Source organism: Nuphar pumila, chromosome 16 (assembly GCF_984573655.1).
Source record: "Nuphar pumila chromosome 16, dmNupPumi1.hap1.1, whole genome shotgun sequence".
NCBI classification, from domain to species: domain Eukaryota; kingdom Viridiplantae; phylum Streptophyta; class Magnoliopsida; order Nymphaeales; family Nymphaeaceae; genus Nuphar; species Nuphar pumila.
In genome coordinates, this window is record NC_143264.1 from 5,954,611 (window position 1) to 5,972,831 (window position 18,221).

At 37.6% G+C, this 18,221-nt stretch overlaps 1 protein-coding gene across 1 annotated transcript in view; it reads right to left on the bottom strand.

Annotated features, from left to right (window-relative positions):
* Positions 1-18,221, bottom strand: part of SCD1 (stomatal cytokinesis defective / SCD1 protein (SCD1)) — a 166,625-nt gene that overhangs the window by 128,568 nt on the left and 19,836 nt on the right. The window contains exons 5-8 of the mRNA XM_089991664.1: positions 18,054-18,154; positions 17,234-17,297; positions 16,517-16,630; positions 909-1,129 (exon numbers count right to left, since the gene is read on the bottom strand). Coding sequence (XP_089847790.1) covers positions 909-1,129; positions 16,517-16,630; positions 17,234-17,297; positions 18,054-18,154 — 500 coding nt within the window. The remainder of the gene's footprint in view (positions 1-908; positions 1,130-16,516; positions 16,631-17,233; positions 17,298-18,053; positions 18,155-18,221) is intronic.

Below are 18,221 nucleotides of genomic sequence, written 5' to 3' on the forward strand. Positions count from 1 at the left end.
AGAACCACACTTTTCATGAGCACACGAAACATATCAAGATAGATTGTTACTATGTTAGAGAAAAATATATGAAGAAAGTCATAGATCTACCTTATGTAACATCCGAATATCAGCTGGCAAGCTTTTTTACTAAGGCACTTTGTTACTCTAGATTTAATCTTCTCTTTGGCAAACTTTCGGTCATTACACCTCAAGTTTTTTTTTTTTTTTTTGGGGGGGGGGGGGGCGGAGGGGGGATGTTAAAACGGAATCTATATATATCTATATGTATATAGAGAGAGATAAATATACATATATATTTTATATATATGTCTATGTATCTATATATATAGATATGTATTTAATTCTTGTAATACCCACTAGGGGTAAAACAGTTTGTTCCCTTCTTCACGCATATTCCTTTTGAATATGCTCTTTTCTTTTCTTTCTATTTCTTTTTTTTATTTCTTTTTATTATTTATTTTTTCCTTTTTGCCTTTTAGCAATTGAGGGCCCACATCATATAGACATTGGGCCCTCCAACGGTCAATAATATGACCGTTGGAGGGGCTCCAACGTCTATAAGTGGGAGCCCCTCCAAAGGTCTTTTAGTGCTTATAAATATGGGATTCACCCCTTTTGTAAATTTAAGCTTTTGTAAAGCTCTCTCAATTATTCAATAAATGTTCTCTTTATTTTTTATGCCTTTGTGCATTTGTATTCTCTTGTCAGTGTTCATAAAGTGCCTTTGTGCACACTTTTCATATTGAGAATCTAGTGCCTTTGTGCACATAGTCTCTTTGAAGACATTTTTACAAGAAATGCATGCATGATATAACAAGTCTTTCCATCATAAAAGAAAAAAGTAGAAATTACTTGTGCAGATATAAACTATTCATATGCAAATATTTAGCGAAACGCAAACTTACCTTAATTGAATGTCATGGTCCTTGCTCCAAGGCTTGCTGAGACCTCTAAGAGAACGACCAAATCCACCCTCTACATTCATTTTTATCAGATCTATGTCTACCACATTTGGATATAATAGTTTCAAGATTTCTCCACGAAGAAAGCCTAATTCCGGCTCTGGAATAGATGGTATATCTTCTGTTGATGAAATTCGATTGTAGTCAAGATCTATTACCACCACCTGAAAAATGATGGTTGTACTCAAATTAGTAAACAGCTTCATAGGTTATGATAGAGCCTTCTAAGATTAGAAAATGATAGCAGAGAAAAACAACTTTGTAATGTTTCAAGATCATCATTTGTTCTTCAAAATTTTCTAGTCCATAAGAATATTGCTTCCTTCACTACTTGATAAACATAACTTCTCACAAATAACATGTGCTGATAATCTTTTTCATGAATGGTAGACACTTCAGCAATTTAAAAATGCATCCAAGGAAGAAGATTTTCGTATAAAGGAGATTTAATAAAACAAGGATCAATTATATTACATTTCTACAAGCAGCATGCTTTATTTAAAAGCATATTGTCAATTGAACTGTAAGGTAGAAGTAGATAACCTACATTTTCTTTTCTCTTCTTTTTTATTTTTGTTCGGTTCTTTCATATATTATTCCTTTTTCATTGGAAGTGGTACTGACCAGTTGAAAGTGGAATCAAAGTGGATATTCTTTGCCCACTGAGTGCCAGTATTAGCCCAACGTAACATGATAATGGTTGCAATATGAATTGTATTTCTGATGTCCACTCCCAGATAATAACCTTCATTCACCTTTTCTAAATTGCACCATGACTCAACTTATTATGGCCATTAACTCATACCATCCAGAGCCTTTTTTCATCCTTTAGGACCAAGAAGATCAAACACTTGTCCAGTCCATAGGAAAAGCAATAAATTGCCTAAACTTCAAGTCAAGAGATTCCTCTCAATATTCAACTTTTTTTTCAATATTAAATAGGAACAGAAAAGAACTGGAAAATATGAACAGCAAATGGGATATAAAAAAATTGAACAAAGGAAAGAGAGTGCAATAACAAAGTTTTTCCAGTATTTAATTCAAACTAACCATGCAAAATTAAGAAGAATCTAGGGAAAAAATAATTGGAAACAATATATATAGGTAAAGATTTGGTACTAATGAAGGTACTGAACTTTGAGCTGGATATCACAGAAGAAAGCCGTATCAACACAATCTAATTACACAGATGTTTTTTCATTCAAACCTTGGATCGTGCTTTCTGACATAAAAGCACTACTTTTTTGAGTCGTGAAGGTTTGGTACATTGTGGGCTCTTGATTTTTTACAACTATGGAAAACTTGTTTATGTGTCGGAACCTATGTCACACGGACACTCCATTTTACCCTCCGTACCTGTGTCGACAAGTGTGTCCCCATGTTGACACACATCGACACCTGGACACACCATTTTGTTAAAATATATGTACTATATATATATATATTATATATATATGTGTGTGTGTGTGAAATACTTGATAGGGGTATTTTAGTCATTTCACATAGTTGTTTTAGAAACAACTATTTTCATTAAATATAATATTTTTCTCTATTTAATTTTTTAGCTTTCCCTTTTAAATGGTTTTTTATCAATGCATTGGGGGTCTCACATGTAGTCGTTGGACCCCCAACACTCATAAATATGACCGTTGGGGGCTCCAACGATCATATGTGGGAGCCCCCAATGGCTCCCACTTCTCTTTTTTTGTATAAATAGAGGGTTCCCCTCTCTGTATTGTATGACTTTTGAATCCCTCACTCAATAAAGATCCATATATTTTTTTATGTGTTGCCTCTTTGAAGGTTTTTTGTGTTGTCCCTTAGTGGACTATTTCGATATTCCCTATTGTGGGTTTTTGCTTGTCCATTATTGGATCATATGAATGCATTAAGCATTCTTATTATATATTTTCGCATACTTTCTTACACATTTTACCTTCCATACATACAAGTTTGTATTCAATTTATAATTTATAATTATATTTCAGTTTATAACTTTATATTTTCAGTATATAATATATATTTTAGATATAGCATATATATTTAGATTATATTCAGTTTATTTTGAATTTATTTTGTATTTATGTGATATATATAGTGGTGTCCCTGTACCCACAATTTTTGGAATTGCCATGTCATACCCACACCGGCACCCGCACCCAGGTGACAGGTCAGAACACATGATTCAAAACCCATTTCCTACTAAACAAACCATGTAGATCAGATCAGTAGGGTCTGGTCTGCAGAAAAATGCACATGCACACGCACACACACTCCTGAAACAAGGGGTACTTCTGGTTCTATCCGTGCTTCAAACAATTTTACCTTCTCCATATTACCATATCTCTAGAGTCAATAATTTTATATGAGGAACCACTGAACTCAATCACCTGATGTTGTTACTCTTCAATTTTCTATTGAGGTCTATCCGGCAGAGGTACTCAAAGTGGATCAGTGATCGATTTCTAGGTTTTGTCCTAAATCCAATTGGTTACTTCCAATTACGTAAATCAATGGTTCAAACCACACTCAAAGGTAGGGCATTTCCCATTGATATAGAAACTTTTGTACCAGAAACAATGGTATCTCTAATTATAGCCCCTCTGAGATGTAAAATATATCTCTTCTCACCATCCCCATAGTGTACGAGACACACACACTAGATCCAACATTTGGTGACTAAATCCATGCAAACAAGACTGTCTACCACCTTATGCAATGGTTATGATGATGGCTTATGTTGAGAGTATAATAAGCTTTGTAGCATATGTATAGTATTCTTGTGTGCTGTCCTTCAAACCCTTTTGTACATAGATTGTTTATTGAGGGCAATTATGTACATTAGCTTGAGTTAGTGGTTATTCTTTGTCTTGTAGTGTAACCACAAGGGTGTCGACCTTTTTAGAGGTGTAACCCTCTCTTTTGCTTTTCAATGAAGTTTTGGTTCATCTTCTTTCCTTCTTGCCTTTCATTTTTCTCTCATGGCTGTATATCTGAATATGGTATCAAAGCCATAGTCAGAAGGCATTAATGATTGTTTTGAAGCTTCATTCAGTGGAGATTCATCGCTGAAAATCGATCCAGAAAAGACTGGCTGACATCATCTTCAAATCGATGGTCCAGATTGAAGCAGGGCTGATGGTAGATTTGAGTTCAGCATCTGACATGCCTTGATTTTAGATGTTTTTCAAATCAAGTTGCAGCCAATTTGGGTAAGGTATCGGTTTTCTAGGGATTTATTTTTGGTTTTCTGTTTGGTGGCGATAACTAGGGTACAGATTTGGGAAACCCCAATTCTGGTACCTATTTTGATGTTTATGGTGTGTGAGATACCTTGCATCAGGGGCGTATGGATCTTAGCTATTGACTGATACAGGCGCTGGTTAATAGTTGGTTAATGTAACCAAGTTTTGTGCAAGATTTGAGCATTTTTTTCTTTTGACATCACCAGAACTTTGGTATGGGTTCTATGTGTAACGAAGTATGCGGAAAACAAGTACAAAGTGCACAAGCACTAACACAAGTCCAATAAAGGACAATACAAGAGCACTAAGGCACTATACAAGCACAAAGTGCAAATACAAGACTTCAAAGAGTCAAAAGAAAAACACAAGATAAAAAATATAGTCATAATTGATCACAAAATGCTTAAGAGAATCATTCATTACAAGAGAGGGGATCAGCCCTTATTTATACATATTAGAGGGCCTTGGGCTCTATTGGGGAGCTCCCAATAGAGTCGTTGGGAGCTCCCAACTGTCATAAATATGACCATTGGGTAGCTCCCAACGACTCTATGGTCTTTTGACCATATAGACCATGCTCAATCCAACAAAGAAAAATTATTAATAATAATAATAATAAAACAGAAAAACTGTTCCTAATGAACAGTATCTATTACAAACAGTAAAAAGACTAAAATGCCCCTGAGGGGCAATACAAATTACAGGAATATATATATATATATATATACGTAACCTATTTTAACACTATGGTGGTCGACTAAACTAGTGTATGAAATAGTTGATTTGTGGTTGCTGAATGAATCTAAGCCTTGAGTTTGCTGATTGGTATAGTGGTCTGATCTAATTGGGTGAAGTTGATTTTCTTGCATAATCTTTATTGTTGGCCTATGATGATGTGGGATATTGGACTGCTGTAGCGTGGTATCAGTTTCAAATTAGTGTTATGTTAGTTTGGGTGCCTTTATTACAAGGCGTGGTTATGTGTGTGATGGGTTTGGGCTGGTTATTGCTGGATATCACATTGATAGTATCATCGGCTGCATCTCATTGATGTTTTGAAAGGCATATTTACTGTTTGTGGCTAGCTTGTGGTGTGTCCACCTGATTTTGAATATTGTGATATTTGCATAGTTGCATTTGCGCACTCCTTTGAGGGGGGGTCCAAACTAGGCGTTGGACCCCTCCAATGGTTAAATTTCTAACCGTTGGAGGGGCTCTAACGTCTAGTGGGAGCCCCTGCAAGGCTTCCTCTTCTTATAAATAGGGGTGAAGCCCCTTCTTAAATGTTATTCAATGCTTAGAGCATTGTTCTCCATTGTTCAATAGGAGGAGTTATGGAGTTGGTCTGAGTGGAGTTAGTTTTGTGGCACCAAAGATGGGCATATTTTCAAGTTAAGGTTACAACATTTAATTACCTTGGGGAGTTTGGGTAGATCAGAGTTAGTAGTGTCCAAATGTGTTCAGGAATGTGAAACATGTAGGCTGGCAAAGGGTCATGCTTTGCCATTTGGGATAAGAGATAGAGAGTTTGAGAGTCCTTTTGAGCTTGTATATTCAGATGTATGGGGTCCTTCGCCCATTTTGTCAAAGGGTGGTTCTTCATATTTTGTTACTTTTATAGATGAATGTGCAAGGTTTAAATTGATTGTTATCTTTAAGAGATTTTGTGTGATGATTGAAAATCAATTCTCTATTAAAATGAAAGTGCTTCGTACTGACTCAGGTGGAGAGTATGTTAGTGGTGTGTTTGAGAATTTCTTGCAGGAAAAAGGAATTGGACATCAGAAAACATGTCCATACACCCCGAAATAAAATGGTGTAGCAGAAAAGAAAAACATGCATATTTTGGAAATTGCTAGAGCATTTCTGTTTAGTGGATGTTTGCCAAGACTTTTAGGCAAATGTAATGTGCATGGCAATATATCATATCAATCGAATGCCATCAGGCATACTCAAAGGCATATCTTCAATCCAAAAGTTATATGGAACTGTTCCAAATTATGAAATAATGAAAGTTTTTTGTTGCACATGTTTTGTACTCTTGCCTGGTAGATATAGGGACAAGGTTGTTTCTTGAGTTTTTCTCATGGGAAAAAGGGTTATAAGTGTTATGACCTCGTAAGACGAAGAGTTTGGATCAGAGTTACCGGAAGCGCCTAGGTAAGTGGGGAAGCGCGCTTCAAAAGCTCGAAATGTCGCGCTTCCGAAATGCGTGGGGAAGCGCCAGTTTTAAATGGGAAGCGTGCTTCCCTTTTATGGGAAGCGCGCTTCCCATCATGCTTCCCCATTTTTTCAGTTTTTTTGTATTTTTTATTTTTTATTTTTATTTTTATTTTTATTTTTTTCACTTCCCCCCTCGCTTCCTAGGTCGCTTCCGGTTCGCTTCCGAGACGATTCCCGATTCGCTCCTAAGTGGTCCCACGCTTCCCGCTTCCTAAAATTTTGAAAGTGCCTCGCTTCCCGCTCCCGCTTCCTCAACTGGCAACCATGGTTTGGATCTCAAGACATGTTATCTTTCACGAGGACACACCTTATTTTGGTAAAAAGGAGCTTAAGAAGAAAGAGGTTGTTGACTTCTCCTTCTTGATGTCATTTCCTAAAGAAAAAGTAGTTGAGAAGAGTATAGAGGCTCAAAGAGAGGGAGTTCTTGAGGGAAGTAACAGGTTTGAACAAACCTATAGTAGAAGACAAGAAAATGCAGTAGTGATCCCTTTTCTTCAATATATAGAAATGGAGGAGGTAGAGAACTTAGAGGATAATTATGGTTCTCTCCCAGCTGATCCAGAGCACACAAGTTTAGAGTCATCTTCAGTTCCCTCACCTCCTCAGGTACGTAGAAACTCTAGAGTGCATGTTCCTTCCACTCATTTTGTGTCATATGATTCCTTTACTCCTCAGCATTGTGCCTATCTTGCTCTAATATTTTCATATGTTGAGCATAACTCTTATGCAGAGGCCTCTTCTAAGGAGGAATGGCAGCAGGATATGGCTCAGGAGCTTTTTGGGTGCAGATGGGTTTACAAGATCAAGACTAATGCAGATGAGTCAATTGAGATGTATAAAGCTACACTAGTGGCTAAGAGATATAGCCAACAATTCGGAATTGACTTTGCAGAGACATTTGCCTCAGTAGCACACATGACTAAGAACATCATTTGCAGTTGTCGCTATAAGGCAATGAAACCTTTGGCTTTGGATGTGAAAAATTCTTTTCTAAATGGAGATTTAGATGAGGCGTATATGGAACTACCACCTGGATATTCAGTTTCACAGGGAAGGATGTGTAGATTTAGGCAAGCTCTATATGGGCTTAAATAGGCTCCTTCCTCAGCCCAAGGGAAGTGTATATTGCCCCTGTACATTGATGATATGATTATCACATGAGATTATGTGCAGAAAGTTGTTGATACCAAGGAGAGGTTGGCTGGTATCTTTAAGATAAAAGACCTAGGGTATTTGAAGTATTTTCTAGGTCTTGAAGTTGCTTACTCAAAAAGAGGGTTCTTCTTGTCACAGCATAAGCAGCGAATCTTGTAGGCAAAGGCGAGGCTGGTGGATGACACCAAAGAGTATCTACTCCTATGAAAACAAATATCAAACTGAGAAGTTCAAATGTAGAGATGCTTAAGGATCTTGTGGTATACAGGCAGTTGGTAGGTAGCTTTTGATATATTTGACCATCACCAGACCAAACATTATTTATGTTATGCATGTAGTTAGTCAGTTTATGAGTTTGCCTACATCAGTGCACCTTGCAACTATGCTCAAGATTATTCAGTATATGTTGTGCTCAAAGATTATTCAGTATATGTGAGACACTATGCACTTTTAGACGTTCTTTTCAGCTTTGTCCTCCACAATTATTAGAGCATACTGATGATTCCAACTTTGGAGGATCGACTCTCCACTACCGGATTTTGAGTGCTTATTGGAAGTTCTTTGATTTCCCGAAAGAGCACAAAGCAACAGCGAGTTGCTTTGTCCACTGCAGAGGCTGAATACTGAGCCATGGCACAAGTCACTACAGAAATTATTTAGATAAGGTGGCTACTTAAGGAGCTTGGTGTAAAAATTTGTGGAAGGACCGCCTTGTACTGCGATAATATGAGTGCCATATATATTGTTAAAAATCCTGAATTTCACGAGAGGACAAAGCACAATGAAATTGATTGTCACTTTAGAAGGAGGGCATATGACGGAATCAATTTGTTGGAGCATGTGAACTCAAAGGAGTAAGTGGCAGATGTATTTACCAAGAGTTTAGCTCCTTTACACTTTCAACCCTTTCTTTCCAAACTTGGGATGATTCCATTAGCATCATCTCAAGTTTGAGGAGTGTTGAGAAAGTGTAATACGCTTTGCAATATATATATTATTATTCTTGTGTGTTGCCCTTCAAACCCTTTCGTACATAGATTGTTTAGTGAGGGCAATTCTGTACATTAGCTTGAGTTAGTGGTTATTCTTTGTCTTGTAGTGCAACCACAAGGGTGTCGGTCCTTTTAGAGGTGTAACCCTCTCTATTAATTTTCAATGAAGTTTTGGTTTATCTTCTTTCGTTCTTGCCTTTCCTTTTTTTCTCATGGCTGTGTATATCTGAATAGTTTAAATAGTGCATGGTTTTCCATTATTATTCAAAAACCAAGAACTAAATTAGAGGAAAGGGGACCATTTCTAAAGTTGGAAATTAAATGTGTTTCCATTATTAATGGTAGCTCTCTCCAGTCTTTCCCTCTCATGCGTGTAGGGATGAATGATTCCCTGTTGTCATGCATATCTTTATTTTTTCTTATTGCTGAAGCATTATGCATGCCTATATCATGGATGAACTGGATGGATGATGCTCAGTTATGCATGCCTCAATTTTTTACCATCTTGCATGCCTATATCATGGATGAACTGAATGGATGATGCACTGTCATGCATGTTCCTTTCTTTTTTTGTTAGACTATCATGCATACCAATATCATGGATGAACCGAATGGATGATGCTCTGCCATGCATGCTTCTTTTTCCCTTTTTGCTGGACCATCATGCATGCTTATATCATGGACAATGGTCTATCTTGCATGCTATGTATATTCCTAACATCAAAGACATGAGTACAAAGAGAAAGAGAGATAAAATAGATGAGAGAGGCATGCATGTATAAGTCATGCATTCATGTGTGAGAGAGAGAGAGAGAGTTAACAAATCATTTAATTTCTAGCTTTGGAAATGGTCCCCACCTTCTCATTTAATTTTTTGTTTCCAATAATAAAAGCAGATGTATGCAGTATTTTAACCCTCATAACCTTTGCATCTTAACAAATCTAACAGTCAGTGATTAGGGAGTAGGTGCTCTAGGAGCACCCTATCATCAATTTATATATACACTCCATTATTTCTTTGGGATTGAAGGCTGCTTATTCTCCTGACATACTTCCAATCTGAAATAAGGTTTACCTCTGATCTAGATTTTAGAGCTTGCATTTAGATGATAAAATATTGATGCTGATGAGTAGTTGAAGAAAAAGAATCAAGCCGCCAGTGACAACCTACCCATCATAGATAGTTTGTTTGTGCTATCATATATCAAAAATCATGTCTCAGCATCTCTCAGGCAGATCATATGGCTAGTTTATCACCTCCCATGTTCATATTGCTATATTTATCAAAACTTCGGAACAAGGCTCCATGATTTCTTAGGAGGCCATACCATGGTGTGTATGAAGCATTTGCCATGTTTGTGCACCTACAGAGCTTCACATCTCTTTGTCATGTTTTTGACTTCTCCATTACACTTGTATTAATTTTCCTGCTAGACAGGACACATTTCATTAGGTGTAGAAAACATCGAGATGGATAGCCACTTAGAGAGAAGTTCATTAAGAGATCTACTGATCAGTCTACAGCTTGCAACTTCATTAAGTTGTCGCTTTCTGCTTTCAGCTTCTCCTTAGCAAAACTCTTCTTGGTAAATGAAGCTCTTTGAAGATGGTTGTAAATGGGAATGGTTTAGGTACAGTCTTCTTAGAATCTCCTCTTCAGCCTGCGTTGAGAGAAATGGAAAGGAATAGAAGAGGAAGAGGCTGCGGCTGTCACGATTTCAATAATGAAATCATGACCTAAGGACTAAGGACTGTATTAATATTTGAGTGTAGATTGTGGGTTCGGGTCTGGTATAATATCCAGACCCAGAATAAAAGAAAAAATACAAAGCTATACATGAATGGACTCGGGTCTGGTATAAGATCCAGACCCAAAACATACACACTTTTTTCACCCCCTCTCAAGTTGATCATGGTTCTGAACCATGAACAACTTGCCTTTAAGCATCCAAAAGTGATCTTTTGTCAAGCCCTTGTAAAAATGTCTGCAACTTGTCTTTCGGTGTTAACAAATTCAGGCTCAATCTTTTTTTCTTCAACCTTTTGTCTCACAAAATGTTGGTCGATCTCAATATGCTTAGCGCGACTGTGGTATACTGGATTGAATGACATATTGAGAGCACTTTGATTGTCACACAGCAAGGTTGACGGAGAGATCGTTTCTCCCACTTCAGTTAGTAAATGCCTGACCCATGTGACTTCAGCTTTAGCGGCAATCATGGATCTATACTCAGCTTTATTGCTTGATCTAGCAAGAGCCTTTTGTTTTCTACTACTTCAAGAGACTAGGTTTCTCCAAATAAAAACATAATATCCCGACGTAGACATTCGCTCATCAGGATCTCCTGCCCAGTCTACATCACAATATACAGTAAGTTCACGCACATTCTTACCAGACGACTGTGGAGAATATACCAAGCCATCTCCAATGGTCCCTTTCAGATATCTGAGTATTCTCTTAACTGCCTCCATATGTCCAGTATATGGTGCATGCATAAATTGAGACACTTGATTGACTGAATAAACAATATCAGGTCGAGTAAATGTAAGATACTGCAACATTTCTATTAGACTGCAGTATCTGGTGGGATCCTCATACAGGTCTCCATCATGAGTACTTAATTTTTGGTGGAGCACACTAGGAGTTGCTAAAGGTTTGCAATCTTTCATACCTGCCTTGCTGAGAACATCTATCGTATACTTGTGTTGAATGAGAGTCAAGCCATGAGCCTGGCTATCTACTTCTACGCCAAGAAAATAGCGCAAGACTCCGATATCTTTCATTTTGAACCTCTGTCCTAATAGGTCTTTTACTTCTTTGATGTTATCCTCAGAGTTTCCTATGATAACTATATCATCAACATAAATTAACAATAGAGTGATCACATTCTGACTTCTAAAAATAAATAATGAGTGATCCAGTAGGGAGCGTGAGAATCCATGCTTCTGAATCTCAAGGGAGAAGCTGTCAAACCAAGAGCAAGATGCTTGTTTTAGGCCATAAATAGCTCTTTTTAGCCTGCACACATGTGTTTTACAATTTTGCTCTTGATATCCAGGGTAGACTTCCTCCTTCAAATCCCCATGTAAGAAGGCATTCTTAACATCAAGCTGACTCAGCTTCCATCCATGTTCAACGGCCAATAAAAGAACAATTTGAATTGTTCTCATTCTCACCACTGGACTGAATGTCTCATCATAGTCTTGTCCTGCTTCTTGAGTGAATCCTTTTGCAACCAGTCTCGCCTTATATCGTTCAATGGTTCCATCTGGTTTATACTTTATTTTGTAGACTCATTTACATCCAACAACATTTCTGTCAGGTGGTCTGGGGACGATTTCTCAGGTTCCACATTCATGTAAGGCTTGCATTTCATCATTCATGGCTTCTACCCATTTGGTAGAAGTAGTTGTCTGATAGTACATGATAAGTTCATCTTCCTTATTCAAAGCAGTTAAGAAGAGTTGAAAGTCCAAGGAGAAATTGTTATAACTGACCCACCTATCAATAGGATGTCGCATGCGATTGGATCTTCTGACCTCAAGAGTATGAGAGGAAGTAGGTGCAGCTGCTGAGGTGTCATTTGAAAGATTTGGTGCTATCGTTCTCTGTCTAGAATAGCAAATGCCCTTGTATCTGCCCGGTACGGATGAAATTTATTCCCCATCCTGTAATCCCGATGTGCCAATAGTCTCAGACATTTCTTCTTCCTGTTGTCCACAATTTGGAGAGCAAACTTCATTGGAACTAGCAAAAAGTTCTGAATTCATCCAAGGGTGATAAACTTCGGTCGTGGTAGAGGGCATATCCGTTGTGTCAGTTTTGTGATCAAAATTGTGTTCATCAAAGATGACATTTCTTGAGATTCTGATACGTCGGTTGACAGGATCATAACATCTATATCCTTTGTACTCTTCGGCATATCCTACAAATCTACACTTTTGAGCCTTATCCTGAAACTTGTTTCTTAGGGACCGATCAATATGCACATAACAAACACATCCGAAAGCACGCAAATCATGATAACTAGGATTAGCTCCAAAAAGACAGTAATAGGGAGACTTATTTTATAGAACAACCATAGGCAATCTATTTATCACATGTACGGTAGAATGAAAAGCTTTTGTCCACAGATTAATGTGAAGATTGCTATCATGGATCATACTCATGGCACTTTCAACGATATGCCTGTGTTTTCGCTCAGCAATTCCATTTTATTGAGGGGTGTGTGGGCAAGACACCCTTCTTCCTATCCTATTATTTTGAAGAAAAGAAATAAAGTTACTAGATGAGAACTCCCCACCTCCATCGCATTGGAAGAATTGGATGGACTCAGAGAATTGATTTTTAACTAAGGAAAGAAAGTTTTGGAACAAAAGGAAAACTTTCGACTTATTTTTTATGAAATATATCCAGGTGTATCGAGAGTAACTATCAATAAAGATTAGGTAGTATCTGCTCCCAGATCTAGAGGCAGCTGGGGCAGGTCCCCATACATCAGAACATATTACCTCAAAAGGCTTTGAAGCTCTCTTATTAATAGAATGGAAAGGCAATACATGACTTTTGCATAAAAGACAATCGGAACACTTCTGACTTTTCTCATCCACATTGAGACTTTCTTTTGGAATGAGATTATTAGAAACAAGTTTTTCAAATAAAATGACTACCACAATGTCCTAATTGACTATGCCATAAGGAAGGCTTATTACATTCAGAAATACTAAAAACATTTATTGAAGAGAAGGAACACGACTCTAATGAAGGCTTCGAATCCAGATGAATAAGGTGGACGGGATGACATGGAGCTTCTTCAAAAACATACATATTGCCTCGTCTCTTTCCTTCAGCGAATGTTTCCCTCGTGCGAAGGTCCTTGACCTGCACAGAGAAGGGAATGAATTCGACTGAAGCATGATTATCATCAACAAGCTTAGAAATAGAGACAATATTTTTCTTGATATTTATAGCATGAAGGACATCAGTAAGTTCAAGAGTAGAATATGACATGGGAATGACAGATTTTTCAACATGAGAAACAGGATGATAGGATCCATCTCCAGTGACAATTTTGTTTTTGCCAAAATAAGGGATAGGTTTAGAAAGTTTACCTGCATCACCAGTCACGTGAGTTGCTGCCCCTGAATCAACGAACCATGTGCCTTGATCATTCTGCTTTAATTTCAATTCTGACAAGGCAGATATTAACAGATCTTTAATCTCTCCATTGTCTTTGATATTAGTGGGCTTTCTTTTTTGCTTTGTCTGTGGAGTCTTTCCTTTATTTTCAGGGTTGTGCAAACAATTTGCCTTGATATGCCCCCTTTTGTTACAAAGGAAGCAAGTGGGGATTGGCCTTTGTCCCTGAGTGTGAGTGAAGATATTTGGAGTGGGAAGCAATCCATGTCCTCTGTGTCCATTTCGCCCTTGTCCCCCTCGTCGTCGTCCTCGACCATAAGTCACTCCTGTGGAAAAAACTTGTTGAGAATTCACATGAGGAGGTGTTTCTTCAGAAAATCCCTTCAAAGTCATTTCATACTGAATCAATTTATCTCGCAACTCATCAAAAGTAGGAAGAGTAGGCAGACACAATAGTGAAGTGACGATCGTATTGTAGTCGGGTCACAATCCACTGAGAGTTTGTTGCACCATATCATTGTCACTCATGGCACATCCTATGATTGCAATTGATATGTGATAGTCTTCATCTTGTTGAGATATTCCATGATGGTCATGAAATCTTTTCTAAGCTGCTGAAATTCCCTCTTGAGAAAAACCATCCTCGCCTGTGAAACTTGTGAATACGTCTGGACCAACTTCTCCCAAAGTTGCAGGGTTGTACAGTTGTTAGGGATTGCAACAAGAACCCCTTGAGACAATGTAGAAGTGATGTATGCAACTACTGATTGATCTTTCCTTTTCCAGATAAGATATTCTGCGTTTTTGACATACACAATTAAACTCGCCCCTTTATCATCTTTCTCTTCTCTCGTAACAAATTCTGGCGGGACTGGAGTGCTTCCATCCAGGTGACCCAAGAGACCTTGGCTCCTTATAAAAGGTATGATTTGTCTCTTCCAAACTAAGAAGTTTGAGATGGTTAACTTTTCGGAAACAAGTTGATTGAGGAAACTTGAAGAGAGACTCGATTGAGAAGAATGAGAATCCATGGAGGAAGAGGAATTGAACAAGGATGCAACAAGGATATTCGAGTGTTCACGGAGTGCCCAGTTTGCTGCCAAAAAAATTAGCTCGTCGCACCCCTTTTTTTTTGGCTGAGCAACCTTCGAGGAACTAGCGATTAGAGACTGTTAAATTTCAAAAGAGAATCAGATCTGAATTTTCCCTTCCTTCCCTCCTTTTTTTTTATAAAACTAAGATTGACGCAATAGGAATTGAAAACTAATTGAAAACTGAGATTCCTCACGTGTTGAACAAAAGTTGAAAACTAATTATGTTTTCAGATATGGACAAAAACAGACAAAAACAGATGAAGATAACGTTGACAGACAACTGTTAATTGAGTACCAGTTGTGACAACGAGAAGAAAATATGCCAAAAAGACGAGACACTTGGTAGAAATGAAAGCAAATTAAAAAGATGCTGTTAAATATCAGATCTGAACAGCAAAGGTTTAATTCCAACCCAGATGGCAAAAGGATGCGCAGGGGAGAAATATTCCAGATCTGATGCAAAAGCAATCAGATCTAAATATGCTAGACGAATAAGAAAATGGGTGAACCTTAGGGTTTCACGCGACACAGTAGATTCACGTGAGACGAGATTTTTTTTTGAGATTCACGATTCAGGTATTCGCGCGAAACAGTAGATTCACGTGAGACGAGTTTTTTTTTTTTGAGATTCACGATTCACGTGATGACTTAGAGATTCACGTTAGGGATTCACGTGAGATGTGAATCCTTCAAGAAAGAAACGAGAAGAGAGATGGAGAAAATCGAAAGTGAAGAAAACGAGAGAAATGGAGAGATCTCAAACCTTGGTCGCACCTTTGGAAACCCCCTTCAAGCCCTAAGTGGATCTAAGCTCTGATACCATCTTAGAATCTCCTCTTCAGCCTGTGTTGAGAGAAATGGAAAGGAATAGAAGAGGAAGAGGCTGTGGCTGTCACGATTTCAATAATGAAATCGTGACCTAAGGATTGTATTAATATTTTAGTGTACATTGTGGGTTCGGGTCTGGTATAATATCCAAACCCGGAATAAAAGAAAAAATACAAAGCTATACATGAATGGACTCGGGTCTGGTATAAGATCCAGACCTGAAACACACACAAACTTTTTTCAAGTCTGTGTTCAATTAGACACTTCCGCCTAATATTTGCTCCCAGCGCTTCAGCAATTATGCCTCTGTACCTCTTCGCATCTTCATGTATATATCATCTTAGATGTTCTAATTCAAACATCAATTGAACATGTTTTTAATGGCCACACATGTTTCTTGAACTCTTGATTTCAGTGCCATCAACATGGAAACCAAATATATTTCTCCAGATGTTTAGGATCTAAAAGGCATAAGGTGATTCCTCTTTTAATTATTCAATAACCCAAAAGGGAATTTTTAACTTCTCATAATGGATGTATAAAGACAGACAACTGTGCTATATACATTAGGCCATTGTTTGAAATGAAAAGTGCCTTATAAATGGTTGAGGCGGTGAATTGTTGCTATAATGCATAATCATATATGCAATCTGTGTCAAAATAAAAGAAATTACTAATCAAAGACATGCAAGATACCAATGCAAATCTTGTAGCAAGCATGAGCCTAGTCAGGCTAAATGCTTAAACAGAAACATGAGAATTATTATAGAGCAAAAACATAAATGAAACAAGTAAATCTGGAAATTCAAATTTTATGAAATAATATCTATCACATTCATAGGTAAGTAAACTATTTGGTGTGCAGGAAACTTACACCATCCATAGCGAGGCCAGATGTGTCAACTCCTGAATGAAGACCCATCATATATGGCGTCGGGGCATCAATGTAGTCTACTCCACTAAAAAATAGCAGTGGAATATAGACATGCTTCAACACCCAAACATTACACATTAAGATGGGAAATTTTGATGCATAAACCACATGAATAAAGATTCTGTCTAAGCAATTAAAACAATTAGAACCATATAAATGCAAACAATTTAGGCAATCCAAAACTGTCACAGATTGATCTATCTCAAAGGACTAACTCCAGATGTGATTTTGGTTACAAGTCCACCAATATAGGATACTACAATTGAAGGCGGCTGATTAATCTGTACATGTTTTATCTCATTAGGAGGCATAAAAAAGTGAAGCCATAGTAATATGTGTTAAAGCAATCTCAGCTTGTTCAACAAACAATTTGTGGGCAATGGAACACAGCCAATTGTCTTCCTAAAGGAGCTGAAACAGTGAAGCTGCTTCCAGACAGTTTAGGCAGTTAATGCTAAATGTTGTTCAAGTGCCACCTGTAGGGTAAAAAAGAAATATGTTTCATGCATGCATCTGAGCACAGGCCTGCATCTCCTGAGTTCTGCATATTTTGTATAAATCTTGTGTTTTATGTGCCTGTGCACATTTGTCTTCTGCAGTGTGCCACAAAGCCTATCCATCCAGAAACATAATATGAAACAGTTCCCAAGTGCTTACCTGCCATCTGAATGGATAGATCAGGTGACAAATAGCTTCTGAAACTAGAGTCAAAAGGGAGTACCTGCATGGAAACTTGCAAAATAAGCACATATCAGAAAGATGTGGTCAAGGTGACCCACATATCCTGTCAATTGGAACTTCTGTCTGCTTAGTCTTAAAAAATAAATAACTAAGGTAAATCAGATATCATGAACCAATAGCAGCCAGGCTATGTAACACGGATTCTTCTAACAGGGCACCGCACCCGTGCGGGTGCGACACTTGGACATGGCTTCCTTTGTGTCAGGTGAAGTCAACCACACTGAAGTCCATTTATGTCCAAAAGTAGATTCAGTTAACCCTAACCAAGTCCAGTTTTATCTATATTATATATATAAGAAAATAAATGCACACACATACACGTAGTGTTAACTTAAAACTGTTAAAAATTATATATATACCCTGCATCGTCGCATCCGCACCCACACCTATGTGACATAGCAGGCAGGATATATAGAGAAAATTATCCTTGTACTGTATCAAGGGCAAGAGTTGCAGAGAAATGCCAAAAGGTAAGAAAGTATAGAGTGGCGTAATGAATGATTTCGATGTACATAAGAATCAAGTCTGCTATCAATGAATATATATATATATATATATATACTTAAAAGTGACTCCTTAAAAAATGAAGAAAAAAATCTCTACCAGGAATGTCTCCTTAAAAGTGACTCACTCACAAAATATGCATTTATCAAGCACAAAATAGTAGCAACATTAAGCTCACTTGCCAAGAACATAACAAAAATGGACAGAAAAATGCTTGATGTGAGAAACTAACGTGTTAGCTCGAATTAGGATCCTCTTTTCAAGCAATACAGCAGTAAAAAATCGAATCAAATTGTCGACATCCAGGCACTGAACCAGCGGCTGAAATGAGATCTGCAATACATGAACAAGGTACAAGTTACATAGGGTTATTTGTAATAGCTGTATTTATGTATTCAAG